This window comes from Tympanuchus pallidicinctus, unplaced genomic scaffold, assembly GCF_026119805.1.
Source record: "Tympanuchus pallidicinctus isolate F22 unplaced genomic scaffold, pur_lepc_1.0 scaffold2, whole genome shotgun sequence".
NCBI lineage: Eukaryota > Metazoa > Chordata > Aves > Galliformes > Phasianidae > Tympanuchus > Tympanuchus pallidicinctus.
The window spans coordinates 24,693,063-24,715,907 of record NW_026294721.1 but is presented as its reverse complement, the minus strand read 5'-3'; the positions used below and the strand labels follow the sequence as shown (position 1 = coordinate 24,715,907).

The following is a 22,845-nucleotide window of genomic DNA, read 5'->3' as shown; positions in this document are numbered from 1 at the left end:
TGGTGTAAGAGGGAGAATGAAAGAGCAATTTCCTGAAGAATATTTTTGGATTTTTTTTTCTCTGTACTGTATTTTAACAGGATGAGTAGATAAGTTAATGTGTTTTGTAATGGGACAGTATGAAATGGCTACCTCTTACTGAATATTTCTTAAATTAATTGAAAAATAATAACAAAAAGAGTGAAATCCCTGTATTTACTTATCCATGCATGATGGAATCTACAAACTAATGAATATGAAGAAGCAACAGTCTGATCAATTTGGGCTAAAAGTAAGATAAGGTGCAGAAGTTATTTCTGCTTCTCCTATTTGCCTTTGTCAGAGAAATCCATTTTGTGTTGTTGAGAATACAGTACTCACTTATTAAAGCATCTTTTTTAGCTGAGGAAGTCCAGGGTTGGATTCCTGCTTCCCCTATGGTTTATACTTTATCTCCATTGATTCATCAGTTGTATCCTGGTGGTCTAAGAAAATATGACAAATTTTATGAAGGTTTTCGACCTGTGTTTGAAGCTTCAAGGGTTGTAGTTTCACCTCAGAACTAAGAAGGACTCTTTTGCATGGATGATTTTGAAGGTATGGCTGGACTAACAGAGGACAATGGCTTTTCTTACAATTCTCCCAGCTTCAAACAAAAAAGCCACAGCAGCCTTTGAAGCCACATTTCTCCTCCCCAGGCACCGTTTTTCGTTTGGTGATAGCATCAAGCTGCCTCTTGCTCAATCCATCTCTCCAAATCTGTACTTGCAGCATCAGGGCTAAGCTTCAAATGGAAACGAGGGGTTCAGCCTTACCCAAACTTGTGTTTTAGTGCTTAAAACACTCCTGAAAACTGAGGCGTGAGGGCCTAAGCTCTCTTAGCCTCCCTTGCCAAGCTAGTGCTAACAGTAGTCCCTGAACAACAGGTGTGAAACCACATAGCTGTACTGTTGAATGATTTTTTTTTTTTTTTTTATAGTGAGTACAGCACAGCCTGTGCATGTGGAAAGAGAAGGCTGTGTGGATTGAGCTTTTTTCAGATTTGGCTAAAGGAATTAAGGTTTAAAGTATTTCTGATAGTTCTATTAAAAAGTGATGATTTGAGAAAAGTATTTTTTCATATTTTTTACAGCATCATACAGTGAGCACTTCCTACTGTGTGAGCTTTTGGAAGACTGTAAACAACATTCCATCCATGCTTGTGCTGTGGCTGGATATGGACTTTCTGGAGTCTTTAAATGTTTTTATAGTATGTGTTTATTTTAATGGAAGGGTGAAGCATCTCACTGAAACATCTTGTATTCAACCGGGTGGAACCCGTAAAACCACAATCAGTGAGGATAGACAATGGATTTTGAAAGTTTTGTTCTGAAAACTGGCTCATAACCTCCCCCTGGTTCATTTTCTTCTGGCCATGCACACAAGGAGAGAATTGCAGAGGCAGGGGGAGTGGAAGACAGGATGGTGTTTCTCAAGATTGAGAATTAAAATGTGCTGATGGCTCTGTTTTCCTCACAGAAATTCATACAATGAGGTACTTAGTCAACAGTGTGACTTCTGTACTTCTTATGCCAGTGTCAGAACTTGTTTAGGCTGAAATCTTGGAAACTAAATTCTGTGATACAGCAGGACATGTTTTCCCCTCTCCTTCAAGGAGCCTATTTTTTTTAAGGGTTTTATGTAAGACACAGTGATTCATGAGTCACATACAGTTCACTTCTTACAAGACAGACTTGAGCTCCTTGCTGAATATCAGACATTGAATGTGATAAGAGAGGAGAACTGCTTTTTAAAATGAGGAACATCTGTGTTGCCTTGAGATGATGGCAGAGATTTTTGTTCAACGCTCGGATGGGCACCTGAATGGCACCTGTGTTTTTCAACTTCTGAGAAGTCATGTCAAGACCTCACTTTTCTGACCTTACCCACAGGGAAGCAGATTTCAGAGCACAGTGTTTACCAAGATGTGTTAGTGATGTAATTTAGATATCCATGCTGATCCAAAAGGGATTTCATGTGATTTTCAAGTCACCAAGGTCAGAGGCAAGTGCCACCTGACTCTGCTAGACCTATTGGTGGCCCTTCGTGGCATATTCTGTCAGTAAAGTATAAAGACTGTATTCGTTATTTACTGGCCACAACCCTATTGTTTCTTGCAATTTCTAATTCCAATGAAGAGCATATTAGTAAATCCAAGTCTTGAGCTGAAAAAACCTTGAAATTGAATTATTGTACAACTAAAATCTTGTGTGCATGTATCACTGCTTCAAACCTACGTACGTAGGTACCTACGGAAGCCTCAAACCTGTTCACTTGCTGAGTTTGTGTCATAGCAGATACTGTAATTCTACACTAAGGTAAATGCAATTATATGCAAAGTAATATGAAAAAGAAATGTGTGCTAAGTATGCATAAATACAAAATTCTGTCTGGCAGGCTCTTCTATCTATAATTGAAAGAATCAACCTACAGTGATAATGTCATTTCCTAGTGTAACTCTTGTTAATGAACCAAAATTCCTCATTCCATTGCAAACATATTTTACACACTGCATCATAAACTTTTAATAGTATAGGTGGAGATAATAGGAGGGGAAGAGAATGCTGAGATACTAAGTTCCAGGAGACTGGATATACCTGTTGATCAAAACACTGAATAAACTTGAAAAACATATGAATCAATGAATTCAGTATATATTCTTTATATTAATTATATTTACACAATATAAATCAGAAAACACTGTAGAGGATTAAATTGTATTATGTGTTTTAGTATCTTAATGCCTTAAGAATTTCTTTGTCCTTTTCCTTGTCATTTTTTTTTTTGCCACAGATAGCTTGATTTAGCAATATTAAATATTTCTAAAGTTTTGTACAGATACTCTAGTTAACTTTAGTTAAGACTCTAAATAAGGTCAATACGTGGTAATCTTGCTACGTTCTCATTGTGTATGATCTCAATTTCTACTGCAAAAAGACGTCATTTCTTTATTAGTAGAAAGCAAAACCAGAGGGTAAGGTAGTTTGCAGAATATCCATGTTGCCCTCTGTGCCATCTTGGGCGGTCTTAAAATCAAACGTGAAGCTGACAAATTTTGATGACAAGTATCGTGTTACTTTCCAAATACCCAGCTAACACCTGTTGTATGCTATTGCTGCCTCATGTGTGCCATCTGCATATCAAAAAATGGATAGGTATAGCTAGACACCCGTGTTTTCCATTAAGAAGTCTCTTGGGTGTGTTTCAAATTTTAATTTTGTCACTTTCTCTTGAGGCAATGTTTAGTTTTACTCTTTGAGAGCAGAGAAAGTCTAAAGCTTCTAAATGTTCTGTATAGAAAATGATGCAATTCTGCAAAATGATGGAAGCACCTAATAGAGTTTTAATCAAGCTCCAGTGTTGCTGTTGTCTAGAGGAGTTTTTGGTACTTCAGAGCTTTCATATATCACTTCAATCAGATCAATGATTCATTGAAAAATGTTGAATGCTAATAGCACTAGAAGCCATTGACAATGTTTCCAGGCTCTTACAGTCTCAAAAATGCTGATTCCATGTGTCTTTTTTTCCCCTTTCATTTTGCTCTGAATATCCTGCTTACATACTTGTGAGTTCCTTGCTCTAGTTGTACTGAAGCACCTGAGAAAATCTAGCCATTTGTGCTGCTACTCTGTTTTTCTTAGTTGTGTCAGCTAGTGTGAGTAGAGTATATGAGATATGTTTAATGTTATTAGATTTCTCTTCAGGAAGTTTGGTATTTAATTGAGGAATTTCCACCTAAAGAAATATTGCTGCTGGTTTTCATCACGTAAGACCATTCTGATCATGTGCTTGTGCCCAGTTACATCCCTGTGACAAAAAATGTTTGTTTATAGCAATATAGAAATCAAATAATAACTAATAGGCTGACTGCACTCTGTTGCTACAAGTAATTCCTCATTTTTGTTGCTTGAGATTTCCTTGTGTTCTCTAGGTGTTAGGTTTAAGAGCTTCACTGGGGAAGGTATGCCAGCAGCAATGCCCGTGCTGTTGGGAGTTCTCAGAGCTCTCTTGGCCTGGGCATGGGCAAGGAGGAACAAGAGAGGGCAAAACCACAAATGAAATTCTATATATTATGTGATAATTTTAACATTCTGTGAAACAGTGGTTGTGTAGGGCAAGATGCAGGAACTGTGCTAATCAATAAAAGAAGCCAACATCTCCAGCCTATGTGCTGACATGCCCATCCAAGTTGTTCCTACCATTTTTCAGCTTCGTTTTCCTACGAGTAACACAGCTTCAGTTTAGTGGAAGGGCTTTAAGACTAGAAGTTGAAACAGTTCTTGAATCTTGAAGCGAAATCAGTACAGCTGTAGCTTCAAAATCATCAGTGACTTAGCAATGGTCTGGAAGAGGTTTCAGGGGAAGAAGAGAATGCAATCTGGACCAACAGTCTGTACATGCTCTCAACAATTGGGATCATTGCACAACAATCCCAGCCATGGTTTTTGCCCATAATTGCAAGCAACTTGTCTTGTTTACCTATTCCATCCAATTCTCTGTTTCCCATGATAGAGGTTAATGGGCATTTTTACATATTTCATAACGGAAGCTAATGCTTGTTGTTGAAAGGCAACTTCGTGCTTAACTTTTCAAGTTAAGGGGAAAAGAAACTTAAACATGACCACATGTTACATGACACCAGTAGCATGTACATGAAATTCAATCTTTGCAATGTATTTAAGAACAAAAATGAGTTCCAAGTTTTCAACTGTCCTGAAACCTTATAGGAAATCTGGAGGCTCATCCCACAGTATAAACAAATTTAAAATGAGAATTTGGTTTCTGTTGCTAAGAGCAGAGTGCTTGTTTAATTTGTGTCTAGCTTGTGCTCTCTGTTCTCTTTGTAGCTTTGGGAACTGTGGGGACTCAACTCTCACCTCTTCTTCCATTCTTCAGCAGTGCTTATTAAAGGGACTGTGCCAGAATCTCTGGCCTTCCTTGCTTCTAGTCCTCAGCAACCAAACCGCAAGAAGGAAAGTACATCATTGTAGCTGATGACAAACATAGTCAGTATAAACAAAGCTCAATATTCATATTCCTCATATGCTTAGCCAGTCTTTTACTTTCAATCAATAGGAGCTATAGGTAAGGAATTATTTTTCTAATAGTGCTCCCAGATTCATAAAGAATAGATGACATGGAAGAGTAAATATACAGATTTGCCTACACAAGTTCCTTATATAATACACAAATATATTTTATATGACAGTTTCATAGTGCAAGAGTGTTGTGAAAATGACAGCCCTTCCCTGGGGTCAGATCTTTACAGATAGGACACAACACAACCTTAGGCTTCACTAGTATGGTAGTTTCAGAGTTTGCTGAATTATGATGGACTCAATAAAACAAAAAGCAGGAAAAAAAAAAAGAACAACAAACAAACAACAACAATAAGCTAGGACACTGTACAAGGGATAAGCAAAATTAAACTGAAACAGTAGACATTTGAGAGGTTTTTCCTTTCTTGTGGGAAAGTAGTTAAGCTAAATAGCTTTAGCTTAAAGAAATAAATGTTATGAGGATCTTTATAAATATTTATAGAGCAGTAATGCAGAAATATAGACCACTAAATCTGCTATGTGTTTATACTTCAGTGAAGGTCTCTGGTTGACGGCAGAGAGAGAATAATATGGGAACATCTCTTTGACAGCTAGTCAGAGAAGCCTCATCTGAACTTCTATCTTGGTTATCCCTGTGCTGACAAGGAGAACAGCAGCTTTCATGGGTGTATGGGATAGAATTGCTCACCCTCAAACTGACGGAGGCTGTGGGACTCAAACCTCCAACACAAACCTCCTTTCCAGCCAGCCCTGATATACTGTGCAAGTCCCTCAGGTGTCAGAAATTTGTCTCCGAAAAGCTTTTGTTGATGTTGTTACTGAGATATTGAAGTGAAAGATTTCTCACCTGAGTGAAGAGTGAGCATTTTTTCATCCAACAAAGTGGCCACCCTCTGACACTATGATACTGGTGGCCATCAGAAAAAGGACAGCCAAGTGCATGAGGAGTGCATAACACAGCAGTGGTGAGCATCTGGAAATGTTGCTGGCATTACTATGAAATTTGGGTGCAGCTGTAGAAAAAGGCCTGTTTCTAGTTTCAAATTATGACATGGCTTTTACAGCCTTCTGTCAGCAAATGGTGTTTGGAAACAGGAATCTAGGAGTTGAAGCTCTGGTTTTTAAACTGCTCATCCCTTTCTTTATGGATACCAAGGAAGGTTTAGTGTAGATGGGACATTCATGGCCATACCTGGTGATCACAGTAGACTGAGGAGTGCTCCTAAAGAGACACGATCCTTTATAAAAAGTAGAAAAAGTAAATCCATTAAAATAAGTTTCTTGAATTTATTTATGAAGCAGAATCCATGGAGAGATTAATCTGTAGAAGAACTTAGAAATACCAGGGGAAAAAACATTGCTTTAGCACACTAAGCTGCTAAGCCCTCAGTTCCAGGAATGATGTTTGTATAAAGCAAAAGGAAGGAATTTCCTATTCAGGATCAGGAGTCACAACTCTCTGAGCAAGGATAATACTGCACCTTTGGGTACATGGAGCAGCAGGTATTGGTCACCTGCACTGTTCAGTGTTTTGATTTTTCTGGTCTTCTTGGTCTGGAACTGAGATATGCATTTGGTAGCTTTTCATTTAGATGTGTATGTAACTCCAGACTCAGTTTGAGTTCAGGTTTTTCACTCTTTCATTTTTGGCTATGGTTTCTGGTATGCTATTGTCACAGGTAAGAAGAGGAGAGTTGGAGTGAGCTCTGCCTGTGGACTGACCAAGTTGGTCCACTTGCTTAGGGTGGAGTTTTGGAAGGCTTTTGGCCTGAAATTGATATGGTTGGTGTTTGGGTTATGTTTGGGCTGCAGTTGTTGCTGATGCACACACTGTGTGAACAGTTCCTGTGGGGCAGGAACTGCCAGCACCTCTTTGTGAGGCAGCCACACTGCTTCAAATCCCCACTGCCTTCCAGGTAAGGTAAGGCAGGTTCACATCATGAAGCCTCGCAAGGGAGGTTACGAGGATGTTGGTGGCTTTCATTGCCTTCATCAGCCTTTCTGATAGGTCTGTGTGGGAATAGTGGAGTGATCAGGGGGCTGTGTGATGGAGTCGGGATGTGATGCACGCTGTTGGTGCTCCTGATCTCGTTTGTGTGGAGCCCAAATGACACAAGGATGATACTACTTGCAGCAAGGGTGTAGCTGAAACACACTTGTCTGCCCTAATCAGGACTTAGCTTGGGATCAGCGATGACAGCCCTTTATGCAGTATTTTCTTCTTCCAGGCAATTGTGAGTACTTTGTATACATTATTCTTAATTGCACTCAGACAATGTGTCCGCCACAGCTGTGCTGAAACAAAACAGTACCAAAATATGAGAACGCTGGGAGCGAGGTCAGGAAATCACGGCGCGACATGGGCAGGGATCGCTGCTGCTCTGTTTGTTTGTACCACAGCACGACTGTGTGCTGCTGCTGCTCCAGAGCCACTGCCAGCCCCTGTCTGGACAGTCAGCTGTGAGCTACGGGCAGGAGGGCTGGCCTGAGAGGTGGCACAGACAGATTATCAGAGAGAAAATGTGTTATATATGTATTTGGCCTATAATTTTAGTACACTCTTATCAGTAGTAATGAAATGTCTGTGAAGTTTTCCTTGTTTGCCTTTATGTTTTGCCCCTGCATCCACCAGGATGATGGAAGTCCTTGGGGTTAGCTTTACTTTCCAGCTCCCCTTGCTCCACAGTGTGAGTTAGGGATTTTGCAAGGCAAATGCATCCTTGTTTTAAAACCGATTCTTTCACTTGAATTTGCAAGCAACTTGGAAATGTTTCTGTTGGCTGTGGATTTGGCAAAAGCTTGTTTTGATAAGCAGTAAGACCAAGTTAAGGCAAACATGAGGTTTTGGATCCCTCACTCCAGCACTTGGGACATGCTGCTACTGGGGATGGGACCACAGGACCCCTCACATGCAGAGCCAGGCACAGGCACGGTAAGCCCTGGAGCTTGGTCTGCAGCGCCGGGTGAAGGTTCAGCAGCCTCTGTGGCCTTCTAAGAACAGTTTGTGGGAGGCTTTTTGCAGTGTAAGATCAGAAGGGAGCTATTATACTGAAGCTGTTTTGGCCTGGATTTGATCAGAGGCCATGGAGCAAGTGAGTAGAGCTGTGGCTCCAATCCCCACTGGATTTGCTACTACAGCAGGAGGGAGCAATCCTTCTCTGCACAGAGGGTAACTATCATGCAGGCAGTATTTCAGATGGCACACTGCTGCTTGACAAAAGAGGTGGTGCAAACAGAAGAAACCATTTCTGAATTTCCCCCACACACCTAGAGACACTACTTGAACGTCATAGGCTGAACTACACATTTTTCATGTCTGTTTTTATCTCTTGCTTTTGGCCTTCAAATCATTTCGATATCAGACGGCTGCATGGAATTACCCTCTGTCCAGAGCAACTGAGAAGGAACATAAATCTGCAGTTCACCTTGGCCATCAGACAGCACTGGGCTCACTCTAGGGCTGTCCCCCGTTACTCAGGTATCCTGCTGGGATTTCCATCCCTCTCCTCCAGCTGTAAATCAGGCAGCTGATTAATAATCACAGTGAGGGAGATAATTAGTACTGGCATGTAGCTGTTTTATGGATCTTTCTTTTCTGGGAGCCAAACCCAACCATATGGAAAAATGTAGCTGAGACACTATAAATATGATTCCACTTAGACAGTTGTCTCTTTCTGTTTTCTGTTATCACAGCAGTGTCAGCACAAGGAAAACAATGAAAGTGAAGAGATGCTGTTGCAGATTTTATTACAAGTTTGAGTACTTTTTTCATTCTTCAAGGACACTGTGTTAATCTGAAGAAAGAAGGCTTGCATTGTGTTCATTTATTCCTGCCACAGTTATTTAAGAAATAGATTCAGTGCTTATGCTTGGAGAGCTTTGGTTCTCTTTTAACTATTTCTGGCAGAATTAGAAAGATATCCTTTGTGCTCTGTGTCATGATAAGTTGTCTTCTCCAATAAGCCACATCTTAAACTTTGTCAGTCCTCTCTGCATTCAAAAGCTGCTCCTGCAGTTGGACAGATGCTGGTGACCAGGTGTCTGTAGCACAGCCAGCAGCAAGTTAATATTTGCACGGAAAAGTAAACTCTTCAGCAGCACTGGCTGTGACGGTGCTACTGGGTGATCAGCAGATGGGCACCTGTAGCAGCTGGACCCTACAGCTGCATGGGGGAATCTTTGCACAAAGCCCCTTCTGATCATAGAGCCATATAATTATCAAGGTTGGAAAAGACCTCCAAGATAATCTAGTCCTCCCACCACCAGTATTTCCCCACTAAACCATGTTCCTTAGTACAACATCTAAATATTTCTTGAACGTCTCTGGGGACAGTGATTCAGCCACCTCCCTGCACTGCCTGTTCCAGCACCTGACCATTTGTTCAGAGAAGGGATTTTTCCTAATATCCAACTGAACCTCCCCTAGGGCAACTTGAGGCCTACTCGAGCCTTCTCACTAGTTACATGGGAGAAGATGCTTCGTGCTGATTTTCATGTGAACCCAGTGAAAATAATAACAATTTTAGGATTCATTTACAGGGCTGATTCCCCAACAACAGCAATCAAGCCTTTACTGGCAAGGAAAGTAATACGAGGAGAATATCATGCCTGTCCTTTTGGGTGCAAGGTGCTGGTGGACATGCAGCTTGACTGAGCTCAAGCAAGTGGTGAATTTAGACCTTGTTTATGGAAGAAGGAACTGCAATGGAGGCAGGAGGTCTCCTCCCCTCCTTTTCACAGCCTTGTCTTGGAATAGGTGCGCCAGATGTCTTCTTGTTGATCTTTTGAAATAGTCAAGCAACTCTCTTTTCCACAAGGGAGTATTTTCTTTTGAGATGTATCTTTTTGCTCTGAAAGGGTTTAGAAATAGATTCTATGCCACAGGCATTCTCATCCAAAGCTTAAAGTATGTACAAAGCTCCCACACAACTGCATCAGTGTGATACAGATTGGGTTTTTTCTTCTGTAAGAGGGAAGTTATCCAAAGTGGTATGAGGTAAGTGATGGTAAATCATAATTCAATGCTTTAAAAAGTTTTTAATTTAATTCCCTCTTAAAAAGCAAATACTGTAAGAGAATTTAAGTCACTGCTCTAAAGCTAACATAGAGAGCTCTGCAATTCATCCTCGTCTCATCTTTCTGTCCCAGGCACAGCTTTCATAAATCATCTCTCTCCCAAGACCTCTACTCAGCATATTACTTTTTTTCTGACACTTAACCCATTAGCGCTGTGTATGGTATGTATTATGCATTGCCTTTTGTGCATGCCACATATTATGAAGAGTTTTCTATCCCTAAGGATTTCTGCAGCTATTTCTGTTAGTTCATCCTGCAGTGTATTTTTATGAAAGTTATCAGCTAGCTTCTGCTATTAAGAAAGAGAGAATTGTAGCAGCAAACTGTAGGCCAAGCTCATTAGGTCATGATTAAAAGGTGGATTCTTTTTTAACATGGTAAATGAGGTTCTAGAGCATGCACAGAGCACAAAAGTGATGCTGGAGAGAAGTCACAAGGGCTATTTCCTTGGGCCACTCTGTCTCTTTGGTTGTTTTATATCTTTAATTATATATTGAACCAAGAAGAACACGGAAACCTCTAATTTGCTTGGAGTGATAGTCTTCAGGAAGTCTGAGAAGGAAATGCCGTGCATTCTCCCAATCTTGCTGTCTGGGATGAGCCCAGAGCAGACAGCTGGGGTCACAAGTCGGTTGTTCTGAGAGTACACTTCTATCTATCAGAAATGGAGAATTTTGTCACTACTAAAGCCAGGTCAGAATGTAGGAGCTGGATTTCTCCCTGGAATTGTTTTAGAACAAGCCTTAAGATTGGAGAGGGTGAATGAATGTGACACTGGGCTCCTGGTGTCACTGCCTGGTGATCAGGCAGGCTGGCCAGAGCGTGGATCAGGACGAGATGCCTTTCACTCAGCCAGTAGAAATAGAGAAGCTGCTACATCTCACCATGATCTCCTTCATTAACCAGAGGCAAGGGGAAAATTACAGGCTGCAGTCTGTGGTGTAACGAGCCACTTGTTCATGCATCCTTCTTCACCCACACTGAATGGTACTATGGGCCTGAAGTTTTCATTGAAACTCTCTTTCTTCTCTTGAACATCAGTATACTTCCTATGAAAATTCCGCTAGTTTGGAAAACAGTTTCCCTTCTTCACAATTGACTGGCATTTTTCTTCCTGATCCATGCCTGTATATCATCATCCGCTGCGGCAGTCACATTTTGCACTCTGAGTAATTCCCCAGAACTGGCCAACTGCCTTAAGTAGGCAACATTTCAATACAGTTTGTAATCACGTCTCCTTTCCCTACCTTCTCCTCAGATGCAAAGGAGCATCCCACTATGGCCTTACCAAGGAGCGGAAGCGGCGTTCCCAGGATTGCTCCCCGGACCACAGCTCCAGCCTGGCAGTAGCTGCTTTGAGCCCTGAGCTTTCTGCAGCTGCAGCCATCGCCTTAATGACCGACGAGCCAGGACTGGTGAACCCAGCCTTCAGCCCCACCTCGGAGGACAGCCAGTCGGGTAGCGGCCCCAGGGACCTGCACTGCAGCAACCGCAACAGAAGTAAGGACACAGAGGGTTGGCTTTGGAGCTGGTGGCCTCTTCCAGCATCTGTTTTCTGTGAAACGCATGTTGGTGGAGGATGTTGTTTTTTTAGAGAAAAATTTGAATTGGCTTTTCCAAATGGGACTTCAGTGACCCAATATATTTCAGGTGAAAAACAAATTTTCTTATCCCGTGGCAACATTTATTTGAAGACTTGCTGCACACAGGCAAACTGCAGGTCTGAAGAAAGATTATTTAGGCAAGTCGGCTCCTTTGGGGTGTGTGAAGCGCCAAGGAGATGGTGCAACAACAGCTTCAACAAAACATGATGGCCCAGGTAGTCCCTACAGAGCATGTGATGGGCACCTATGCACAAATCTTTTGGCAGTTGATAAATATTTAGAGTAAAACAAACGATGAGAGGTTTCTGGGAGCTTGGGAAGCGTTTGCCAGATTCCCAGAAAGCAGCACTTCAGAACTGCTATTTCTGCTGAAATAACAGCAGTTAGGGACAAGATGCTCCTTGCCTTGATTCTTCACCCTGTGGCATACCACCTGGCTCTGATGAGCATCGTAATTGAAAAATATGGTTTATGTAGAAGTATTAACAGTGAGGTCAAATCTTGTATTTGCGGTCTCTGAAGCCAAAACTGTGTTTCCCAAGCTTTGTGATGCATCAGGCCTGTGCTGGGAGAATGGATGAAAGGCTGAAGGAAGATTAAACGAAGAGCAGCAATATCCCCTTCTGTGCATGCAGAAAGAGAGAGATGGAAAGGGACAGAGCAAGAACATCAGGATGAAATTAAATCCCACCAGAGTTTAAAAGCTGCAGTCTGGTTTGTGGGAATGTTGTATTATTAGATTACAATGTTTGGCGAGCATGCAGAGCACAAAGAGAGTGACAATATCTTCAGTAGGATGGAAAGGAGACTGAAACTATTATGATTTTTTTTTGTGTGTTGTCTTACCCAAGCTATAAGATGTGTCTTAGTAGGTCCCTCCTACCTGATGATCTTTGAATTTTTGTCATAATATTGTTGGCAGATTGGAAGCATTGCCAGGGTTTTGAGGCAGTAGTGGATTTTTAGCAACAAATTCCAGATTTTTTGGGTGGGGAGGATCTAACTTATGCAGCTTGAGAAGGGCAGTATTTCTTCCTCTTCTATACGTTTTTCTCTAGATTGTTGCTGATTCTGCCCTGACCAAGGATTATTTTCTCCCACATTGCCACACTTGCAGATACAGATATCTGCATGTGGCTGGCAGAATAGACAGGAGAGGTGGCAGTGTCAGGGTGTGGGACAGAGGTAGGATAATTGTACCTCCATGCAGGTGGGTGTTGTCTTGGAGTCATGACATCAAAGTGTTGCTGTTTTGCCCTGTTGTCTGCCAAAAGCTGCAGAAATGATGTGGGTCTGAAACTGTTGAAACATATTGATTTTTTTCCTGCTGTTGCAGCTCGACACTTTGAACGCTCCACTATAAGAAGCAGATCTTTTAAAAAAATAAACAAGGCATTCAGTGTTCTTCGAAGGACAAAAAGTGGAAGTGTGGTTTCCAACCAGGCTGACCAGGAAAGAGAGGCTGTTGGAAACTCTGTTGCTGGAGAAGAAGGTAATGCTTTTTTTTTCTTGTATTCTCACATTTAAGTGAGATGGGGTAAGGGACCCCATGCATGTTGGAGCTGGCTGTCCAATGTTGACATGTATTTCATTTCATTAATGAAATTCAATACATTTCAATACATTTCATTTAATCATGTGGGTGCACATGATTAAAAGGAAGCTGAAAACTACTTTTCCTTATTTTAAAAAAGCTTTTAGTGAATGAGAGGGAAGAGAAAAGCAGAGGTGTGTGGGACCTCACATATGGTTGTGCTGGTAACTGCCTATGTGCAACAGTTGATCCAGTATCCAATGCACAGGATGTGGAATTGAGCATCTGGGACTTGTTACTGGAGCTGCTGCTGATTTGCTCTTTTGGGTCATTCGGTCATTTAGTTCAAGAGGTTTTGCCAGCATGTGTGTGTTTTCCCCCTAAAGCAAACAGATCACAGTGATCACACATTATGGAAATCTCGTAAGTTGCTGCTAATGGTTATGAACCACTAGAAGTTACCAGTGGAATGGCAGTAGGAAAGAGTAAAGCACTGAAATTACCCCAGTATTTCTTGTAGGGTCCTTAGTGATAGATTTGTGTTGCCTCAGCTAGGCAGGTGATGAGGTAAGAACCCTCTGCTTTCAGCTGAGGGAAAAGGCAAGTTGCCCTGACATCATCAAGGGTAAGGGGTCTGGCAGGCAGTAGCACTTAACATTTGGCATTCTCAAAACAATAAGCAAATGTTACTAATTGCTTTGGATCATAATTACAAAGCCAACATTAGCATTCATGCATCAAGAGGAAGTGATGATAGAGTGGGAAACATCGTCTTAATCAAGGCCCTAATTGAGTTCCTAATTATTCCTTTGTCTGATGCCTCAGCACCTCAGCTCTCTTCCCAGATAAAAAGTCCAGGGTAGAGGCTTTAAGAAGGCAACAGAGTCAACTTCGCTTTGCTCTATATGACAGGCTGTCATTGAAACCCATTGAAAATAAGGACATAATGATGCCAAATATTGTGCTTACACATAGCTATTCTAAAATCAGAGAACAGTGTTTAGTACCTCTTCTGCTTTCCTTGCTTGTTTTTTTCAGAAGAGTTCCACGTAGTCTTGTGTTCCCAATCATTGCTCTCCTTGTCCAGATTTTTGTTGATGTAACCAAAACAAAGCCAGATAATTCAAAAGCATGAAACTTTTCCATAACAATAATATGATTCTGCTTCTTGATCTGAAATGTAGTTAATAACTTTACCAAGTATTTTTTAAAGATTCCCTGGTCAAAGTTCGTAAAGAAGTTGCTTACTGCCATCTTTGAGGAAACAAGTATTTTTCTCATTTGCTAGCAACTGCTCCATCTGCTGTAATCAAATCTTGACCTTCTTCAGACAGAGTGAAATCCTGAATTTCTCAGGCTCATGCTTTACAAAAACCAATTTCTAGGCACAGGCATGGAAAGCTTTCTACCTAGGCTTATAGTGGACATTGCTAATAGTCCGCTGAAAGCTTGGTTTCATATCCAGAGATCATGAGGGAATCTGGATGCCAACAACACCTGGCCAGTAACCCTGATGATAAAAGAAGTAGATATGAGGGTGACACTGGACTTCGTATTTCCAGCAGAATGAAAAACGCCGTCTCCTCTTTAAGGGATATATAATGGTCCCCTGGAAGGGCACTCTCTGTAAAGATGTCATTCTGTGCCTGATTCTGCTTGTGATGTCATTATTCAGCACCAAGTATGCCTGTAAAATTCCAGATATATTCTACTGCACTGGAAAAACCAGGTAGACATGTAATTACTTAATGAGCAGTTACTCTCATGCATGAGCTCACAGAAGCTGGGTCCTCAAATGACGGTATTAATTACATATGCAAAGAACGCATTTTGATTAGTCTGTTTTGGAATTTGGCATTTAAAAAAAGCAAGCAAGTAATGTGCAGCAATACAAATATAACTTTAACAAGGATCTCTGTTTAGCCCTTTGCAGCAGGTGCTTTGTGCATCTCAGAGGCACTCCCTGTTTCTTCTTGTTGGAAGAAGAAATGAATATACTTCTTTCTGTAGCAGTTATCACCATCCTGCCAGCTGGATACTTGCTTTCTTCTCCCGTTCTGTATGTTTTATTCTATTCCTGTTTTTTTTAAAACCCTTTCTTGTTCCAAATAGTCTGGATTTGGACTCCCAGTGAGAGCTGGTCACCCATTAAGGATAGCTGCAGTCTGCTCTGCAGTTATTTAATACAAGTCTGCCTGTCCCCCATTTTTAGAATTTCCTCATCTTAATTCAGGTATCTCTGCTTATTGTGTTTAGCCTCTATTTTGTTTAAAAGAACTCTGAAAGCAAAAACTGTGATGTGTACCTGTGTATTGTCCCCAAAAGCAGCAGCAGCCATGGATTTCTGCTGTCACATCAATTTTTTGCCTGTTGCAGCATGTGGAGGTACCTCTAATATGATGCTGTATCTCCACTGGGCCTGTGCCCAACTGCCATATCCCTGCAGGGATACAAGACAAAAGTCATCCCCTGATGGGGGAGGGATGGCATCCAAATAACCATGATTAGACTTAATCTAAAAGCTGAATGTAATGCTGGATTTGGAAAACTCCTTTGCTGCCCCAGGACACTGAAAAATATGATATCTGTACTGTGTTTCTAGTGTAATTAGAGCAGGAGAATAGTTGAAGTCTAGTGCTGTCCTACACCTGCAGCTGTTATGAGTCCTTTGCTGTGAAAATGACTTAATGATTTCCATTTGCAGCCCATGCTTTGATTCATCTAAGCTGATGTTGTATACACACTTTCTGGATTTAAGTGATCCAGGCTTTCTTTTTTTCTCTGCCTATGGTGATATTTTCAGTAGAAAAGTGTTCACTGTCCAAGTGAAAGAACATGTTTAAAGGGCATGAAAATTGTGAACAGTGAGAAGAAAATGTTTAGGTGGAGAATGGCTTAAGATTTTCTCATTTATAATAACTTGATCATTTGTAAATAACCAGAGAATAATGTCACTCATGGCACTTAGTACTGCACATGGCTTCCCAGGTCGGAAGTAAAGGTTAGGGAAGTTTAAAAGAGACTGTTTCATTCTGAGAAGTGAGGAACAGTGACAGGGACACCCTTCCAGCAGTGATGCATTTAAGATGTGATATCTTTTGACTGGATCTAGTAGTGTAAATGACCTTGACAATCTAGTTAAATGATAAAATATCTCCGAGCAAAGACTGCTCTGGTTTTGCCATGCTTATTTGTATCACTGTACTCTTATTCTGGCATCACACTTTAAATTCATGTCCAAGAAAGATTATATATATATACACTCTTTACTCAAGCTGATCTACAAATACAAGTTGTAAAGCAGCTAATTCTTTAGGAGGAAAAAATTCAAGAATGCAATTGCAAAACCCTCTTTAATGTAAAAGAGAGCCATACTGCTAGTTTTCAGAATCAGTCATCAGTTCCATTTTGCAGTCAAGTCATTGTAAAATAAATTGAATTTATGATTGCTTGAGGATGTCAAATGCAGTTCAAAGTCAGCTAATTCTTCTTAGTCCCAGGGCTGGTGCAGTGCTACATCTGTTATTGCTTTGCAGCAGTCAAGACCAAGGCAGCCCTGGCAGCACTGGCAGGCTCACAGAGCAGACTACTGTTGTGTGGGTGTACCTCCCTCCTGCTGTTCAGCTGGAGCCCAGCTGTGTTTTCTCTGTGTATGTCTACATGTATATGCATATGCATGTGTAAGATAGATTTTATAAATACTTTGGTGTTTTGGAAAGGCACATGAAGAAAAAGGAGGTAAGTGAAATGCAGAATGCTCTAAGTGCCAGAGCCAGGTCTTTTTCAACCGTTCCATGGCAATAATACTTCTTAAGTGAAGAAAACAAAGTGACTTTCCCAGCCCCAGGACAAGAAACATCAGCTCAACTTTCGCCCTAGGAAGGCTACATTAGTACTGTTCCTGTTTTCCCAAATGTGATTCAACTGCAGTTCTGTTTTCCTAAAATGGCTGCTAGAAATATTACACAACTGGTTGAAAGCACTCTGCCCCCAGGATAGTGAGCTGGACAGTTTTCAAGTGGATGAGATTGTCTCTGTAGCGTTTCCTCCACTGCAGATAGGTGAACTGATAAACTTCTCCTGCTGCTAAAACAGCCACAGTTCTTTTGGATCTTTTGGACAACTCTATGGCAATTTCATTTTAGTTCTTTCAGTAAGAGAAGATGAAAGACACTGCAGTTGGCATTGCCAACTACCTGCCCCCTGCATCGGACCAGCATCCCTGGAGAATTAATGGAATGAATAACACTCTTGCTTTCAAAACAAGATGGCAAGCCATTGGGAGAATGAAATGCTAACTGGAAAATTACTGGAAAGGAAGAGTTGCAGAACAAAGTCTCACACTGATTCAAGTGATGTTCACAGACACACGTATTTTCCAAGAATAGTTTACACCATTTTTATTTAAACTGTGATGACCATGTGCCTGAACGATTGCTATCCCTGTAGATAGATGGATTCATGGAGGTGGGCTGTAGGCACACAAAGCTCTGGAGGCTTCAGCCAGCACCTCCCATCAAGCCAGACCTTCTGGTCTGGGCAAGGACTGGCAACGTGAGACAGAAATTGTGCTCACAGTGACCTTGCATTACTCTGGAGCCAAGTGTCATAGCAGACACACTGAGCAGAACTGTGGGGATGGAGGCAGCTGTTATTCTAATGGTACTTCCAGAAGGAGAACAGTACATGCAGAAATCAGCTGAAATCCAAGACCTGGAGGAACACTTACGTTAAGAACTGTAAACTGAGGGGCTAAAATATTAAGTGTACTTAAAAGTGCCTATTACAAGTCTCATGGCTAATGTACTAATAATTGTGTGGTGTCCTGTGTTGTATCAGACAAGCAGAACTTGATGGGTAAAGCTGGCCTCTCCTACATTATTTGTTACTCTGATGAAAATACAGATAAAATTTTACTTTAATATAAGGAAAATATTACCTGAGGAAAAAACATAGAAAATATTTCTGAATGTAGATGATATTTTGTTATTATTGACAGATTCAGAATGCTCCATACCAATCCCTGCAACAAAAACACAACACTCGGTGGAAAGACCTGCAAGAGTCACCAAAAACAAGACAGAAAATTTACTTCTTTCTAGATTCAGCAGCACTTCAATATTTAAGGACTGGAAATATAAAATGGTAAAGAAAGGTATGCAATACTCCAGGGTTTTCCTGCTCTGGAAAACCTGGTCAAAGGGAGCTGAGAATTTTAAGAGCTGGAAAGGGTTGGAAAGTGGGGTCTGTGCAAACCCCACAGTAGGATGCATGCATGTGAGTGGTGCAAGCTCTTACCCAGACTCCTTATATTTGGTGAGACCCGCTGAGGTCCCATTCACTGTGGGTAACCAGGTGCTGGAGCAGGGCCCACCTCTTGTGGGGATAGTGCACACATTACAAAATTTCAGATCAAAGACTTTGTTTCCGCATGCGGCATTTTTTTAAAACAGGCAAGGTAGGTTTTAATGAGCCTCCATGTAATATATACAGATTGTTTGATGAGAAAGCTATCTCAAATTCTGCTATTCAAAAATATATGTGTGTGTACATTTAGTTTTTCAAACATAGTTTTTAAGATAGTCAGTTGTATTTTTATCATGACAGTCTAAACTGTTGATTATGCAAACATCCATGTGTATATCTGGGTTGAAAATAAGAGGCAAATCTTTGATGAAGATATCAGAAATTAAGTGGTCATTCACTTTTTTGATGTTTCACTCATCTGAGAAGAAAAAGGTACAATTTACTAATTATATTCAATAAAGAACACAAATCAAACCTGGGATGTGAAGCAGCATATCCTATGAAAAGAGGAACATGGTGACTTGCACACTGGCAAGAAAAATGCTGTGGGATGATTTGTTTTGTTGTGAACTGTGTGCTTTAGAAGGAAATCAGTTATTTGAAATTCTTTCAAAGGATCTGCATGAAGTCATACTGAAAATAAATCAAATGCCACCGCAATACTTATAAACCAGCTAAAGCATTGCTCAAGAAGCAAAAGAACTTACATAAGTATTTTTCTTTTGTATATGATGGGTCTTGTTCACTGCCACGTTGCTCTGGTTTTATTCTGGGATAGTTAGAAACTGATATAACATGAGTGCATCAGCAGCTTGTTCAATCTGCTCTCTATGGGCAAGAAATAGCTAATTCCTTTAGAAAAAGAGGACAGATTGACGTATAGGAGAATGAGTGCCTATGCCACAAAGTGCTATTCGTTACAACCTGAGCTGAATCATCATGCAAGGTGAAGTGGGATCAGTTCTGCTATGGGACTGTTTTGATAGCTTGCAAAATATATAGAAATATTTATTTCTTCCGTTTTTGAGCAGAGCAGAATGCATGAGGGTCTATATTATCTTTTGTAGTTTTCTAACGTAAACCCTTAATGCTACCTCGGGAGTACAAACTATGCATGAGGAAAAAGCCTTCGGTGATTGTTGAGGAGTGCTTGTGTCATCTGGCCTTAAGCACTTCACTGAGCCATCAGGTAACTGGCTTTGTCTTCTTACATAGCAATAGAGGGAGTTTAGCAGCTCCTTTGGGTGCTCATACCCTGCATAGAAAATTAGGCATTTGGGATAGAGGCCTGCCTTTAAATGGTATGAGTCCACCTTCAGACAAGGGGCAATCAAACAAGCTCCAACCTGGGCAAATAATGTTCAGAAAGTATAGGAGTATGAGGGAACAACTCACCTTCCTGTCCTGAGACTTTAAAGTTGTGCACAACTCTGAAGCAAATCAGTACAGCTGCAGAAACCACAACAGGAGTGTAATTAAGTGATCCTTGGATATTAGATTGAGCACAGGTGTGTAATTATCTAGATAGATTTTCATTGCCTGTCAACTTTGTATAAAACTATGAAGTCGAAGTCTGTGCAACCGGTAGGTGCTTTTTGCAGACGTGGAGGAAGACAGCTTCCCATTCCGAAGAGCCTATGATCAAGAAGTGGTAAGGGATTTAATGTGGTATTTATTAATGGTTTTATTTTCCTACTCTTTCTTTCCCCTCGATCTCTACCAGGAGCTTTTGGTGCTTTTCTGGTTTGTTGCCTGATAATTCTGCAGTAGGAAATATTTATTCTCTCTCTGGTACTGCTCTATTAGTTTTCATTTAACAGTTTTCTGCTATTCAGTTGCAATTGCTGTACTTTAATTTCTAAAAATAGAGTATTGAAAAAATGTTAGCACTTCATTTTTCTACTTGCAGGTTTACACATAATGTGGACTTTTATACCAGAAATTCAAAAGCTTTCTGTCACGTGTGGAGGGTCACAAGACACTTAAGGGCTGATGTGTCTGTACTAGACATCTCAGTAGTGCTTTTACTTGAATTTTACTCAGTGATGAATGTGGATTAAAATTGCCCAAGACATGCTGTGCAGACTAACGTGTCAGCTGAAAAATAGGGTTTGGAAGGAGATGCAGTCCCCAGCACATCATAACTAAAAAACAGGATCCCTGCACACAGTTGGTCCTTCTTCCCCACACTCAGATTGCCAATGCCAGCAGAGATCTTCCCTTGCAGCTGAGCAGTCAGCATCATTCCCTTCTACCCCACAGGTTCATAACATGTGAAAAATCTTGGGAAAAACAGATTCATTCAGGAGGGCTGACTGCTTCTGAAAGTAGAGTGGCTCATCCTTCATGCGTGAAGAGTGTAGTTCAGAGTGTTGAGTTGTCTGGGTTAAGCACAGGACAGATTTATGAAAATACCACCCAGTCTGTGTAGATTTATTCAAGGCTATGGGCAATACTGTGGAAATGTCACCTCCTGCATCAATAGCAGCAGATATGTTCTCATTTGAATTCACATTTCTTAACAAGGCTTAGGATAAGTTTGTGTTAGAACTCAGAGCTGGCTGGCCAGCAGCAGTACTTTTGCTTGTGTAACTCTTTGAAGATATATCAGATCACCTCTGAAATTCCCCTTTCTGAATGTATATTGGTTTTCATACTGATCATTTGCAGTAACAGCCAGATATTCTTGCTTCCTAGACTTCAAGTGTGATGTAAAGAGGATGATCTGGTAGGGAAACGGCTGTTTGCTTTGGATTGCCAAAGAAAATTTGCCTTTCTGTAAGCTCAAGGCAAAAAAAAAAAAAAAAAAAAAAAAAAAAAAAAAAAAAAAGAAAAAAGTTTGCATGGCTACTAGCAGTGAGGAAAGTCAGCAGCCCACTGCAGCACAGACCACCAGGGTTTGTTGGCTTGTCTGTGCCCATATTCTCTAGGGCCAGCGAGGAGCTGTGACCTGTTTCAGAGGGGTGTCTGGTGGCTAAAAACATATTTTATTCCCTTAAAATTTTAGCACGCATAACTGCATTTTTTTTCTTAAGCTCATTTCATCTGTCTGGATTGCATCAAGTGTTTGAGGCTGTGCTTTGAAGGGGAAAAGAATAGAAGAGAAGCTTGAATATATTCATTAAAAATGATCCCTTCAAGTTCACTAAAGCAAACATACATTTCCTTTGCTGCACACGTAGTATATATCATATCAATGCATAAAACCTAGTTTGGGTAACTGACAGGTACTTGAAGTCATACGGTGCATGCTTTAATGAAGCAAAGACAAGATGTCATATAAATACCTTACGATGTACATTTCCAGGTTTTCCCAGATTGTATCACCTGATTCCAGATGGTGAAATCACGTGCATTAAGATCAACCGGACTGATCCCCATGAGAACCTGGCCATTAGGATTGTGGGAGGCAGCGAGACTCCTTTGGTTCACATTATTATACAGCATATTTATCGAGATGGAGTAATTGCCAGAGATGGAAGATTGCTGCCTGGAGACATGATACTGAAGGTACAGTACAGTGGGAGTACAAGATTAAAAAAAAAAATTGTATCCTGACCAAGAGTAACTATAAATTGATCATGAGGTTTGCAGTGCTGCCGTGTGTAGATCGAACAATACATGCAAGAAGAAGTCTGGTTCCTCTGCATGCTGTGATGATTTTATTCATCACAGCTGTTTTTGTAACTCACATTTGTTTGCATTTCCCACTCAGTTATCAGGCTTCTGTACTTCCTAGCCAAGCATGGCGGATCCAAAATGCATTGCAGCATGATGTTGGCATGTCTGACCCAGCAGAATAAACATTTTCTTCTGAAAGCAGGGGCAAGGCTTTTTTGACCTGTTTTTTTGTTTGTTTGTTTCTACTGAGCTGTGGATTTGAATCTCACTTAGTGCAGTTTCCATTGCTTCAAATCCCACTTATAACAGATGACAGAGGCCTGGTCAACTTATGTCCTATCTGCATCAGCACTATACAACGTGAGGCACTGCTTGCTCTGATCTGTGAGAGCTGCCCCATCAGCAACCACAGGTGGAATCTCCAGGAACAAATGAACAGCCTTCAGGTGTTAGTCGTTGGCTGCTACTTCTGCATCTATAGAAATGTGTAACAGATGAGCAAGAATTAGGCCAGGTGGTTAAAAATCATGTATCTTGTGAACAGTGGCTCCAGCAATGAACAAGAACAGCTCTCCCAGCTGCCCCTTTGACTTGGAGCTCTGAAAGGGTGCTACATTACTTTAAT

The 22,845-nt window shown here is 40.9% G+C and overlaps 1 protein-coding gene across 14 annotated transcripts in view; it reads left to right on the top strand.

The window, feature by feature from the left end:
• Positions 1-22,845, top strand: part of LNX1 (ligand of numb-protein X 1) — a 105,197-nt gene that overhangs the window by 61,323 nt on the left and 21,029 nt on the right. For 12 of the 14 annotated variants that reach the window (XM_052682901.1, XM_052682907.1, XM_052682909.1 and 9 more), the window contains 4 exons: positions 11,413-11,654; positions 13,095-13,250; positions 18,292-18,447; positions 21,907-22,109. In XM_052682901.1, coding sequence (XP_052538861.1) covers positions 11,413-11,654; positions 13,095-13,250; positions 18,292-18,447; positions 21,907-22,109 — 757 coding nt within the window. The remainder of the gene's footprint in view (positions 1-11,412; positions 11,655-13,094; positions 13,251-18,291; positions 18,448-21,906; positions 22,110-22,845) is intronic. The other 2 variants (XM_052682912.1, XM_052682914.1) reach the window with 1 other exon arrangement.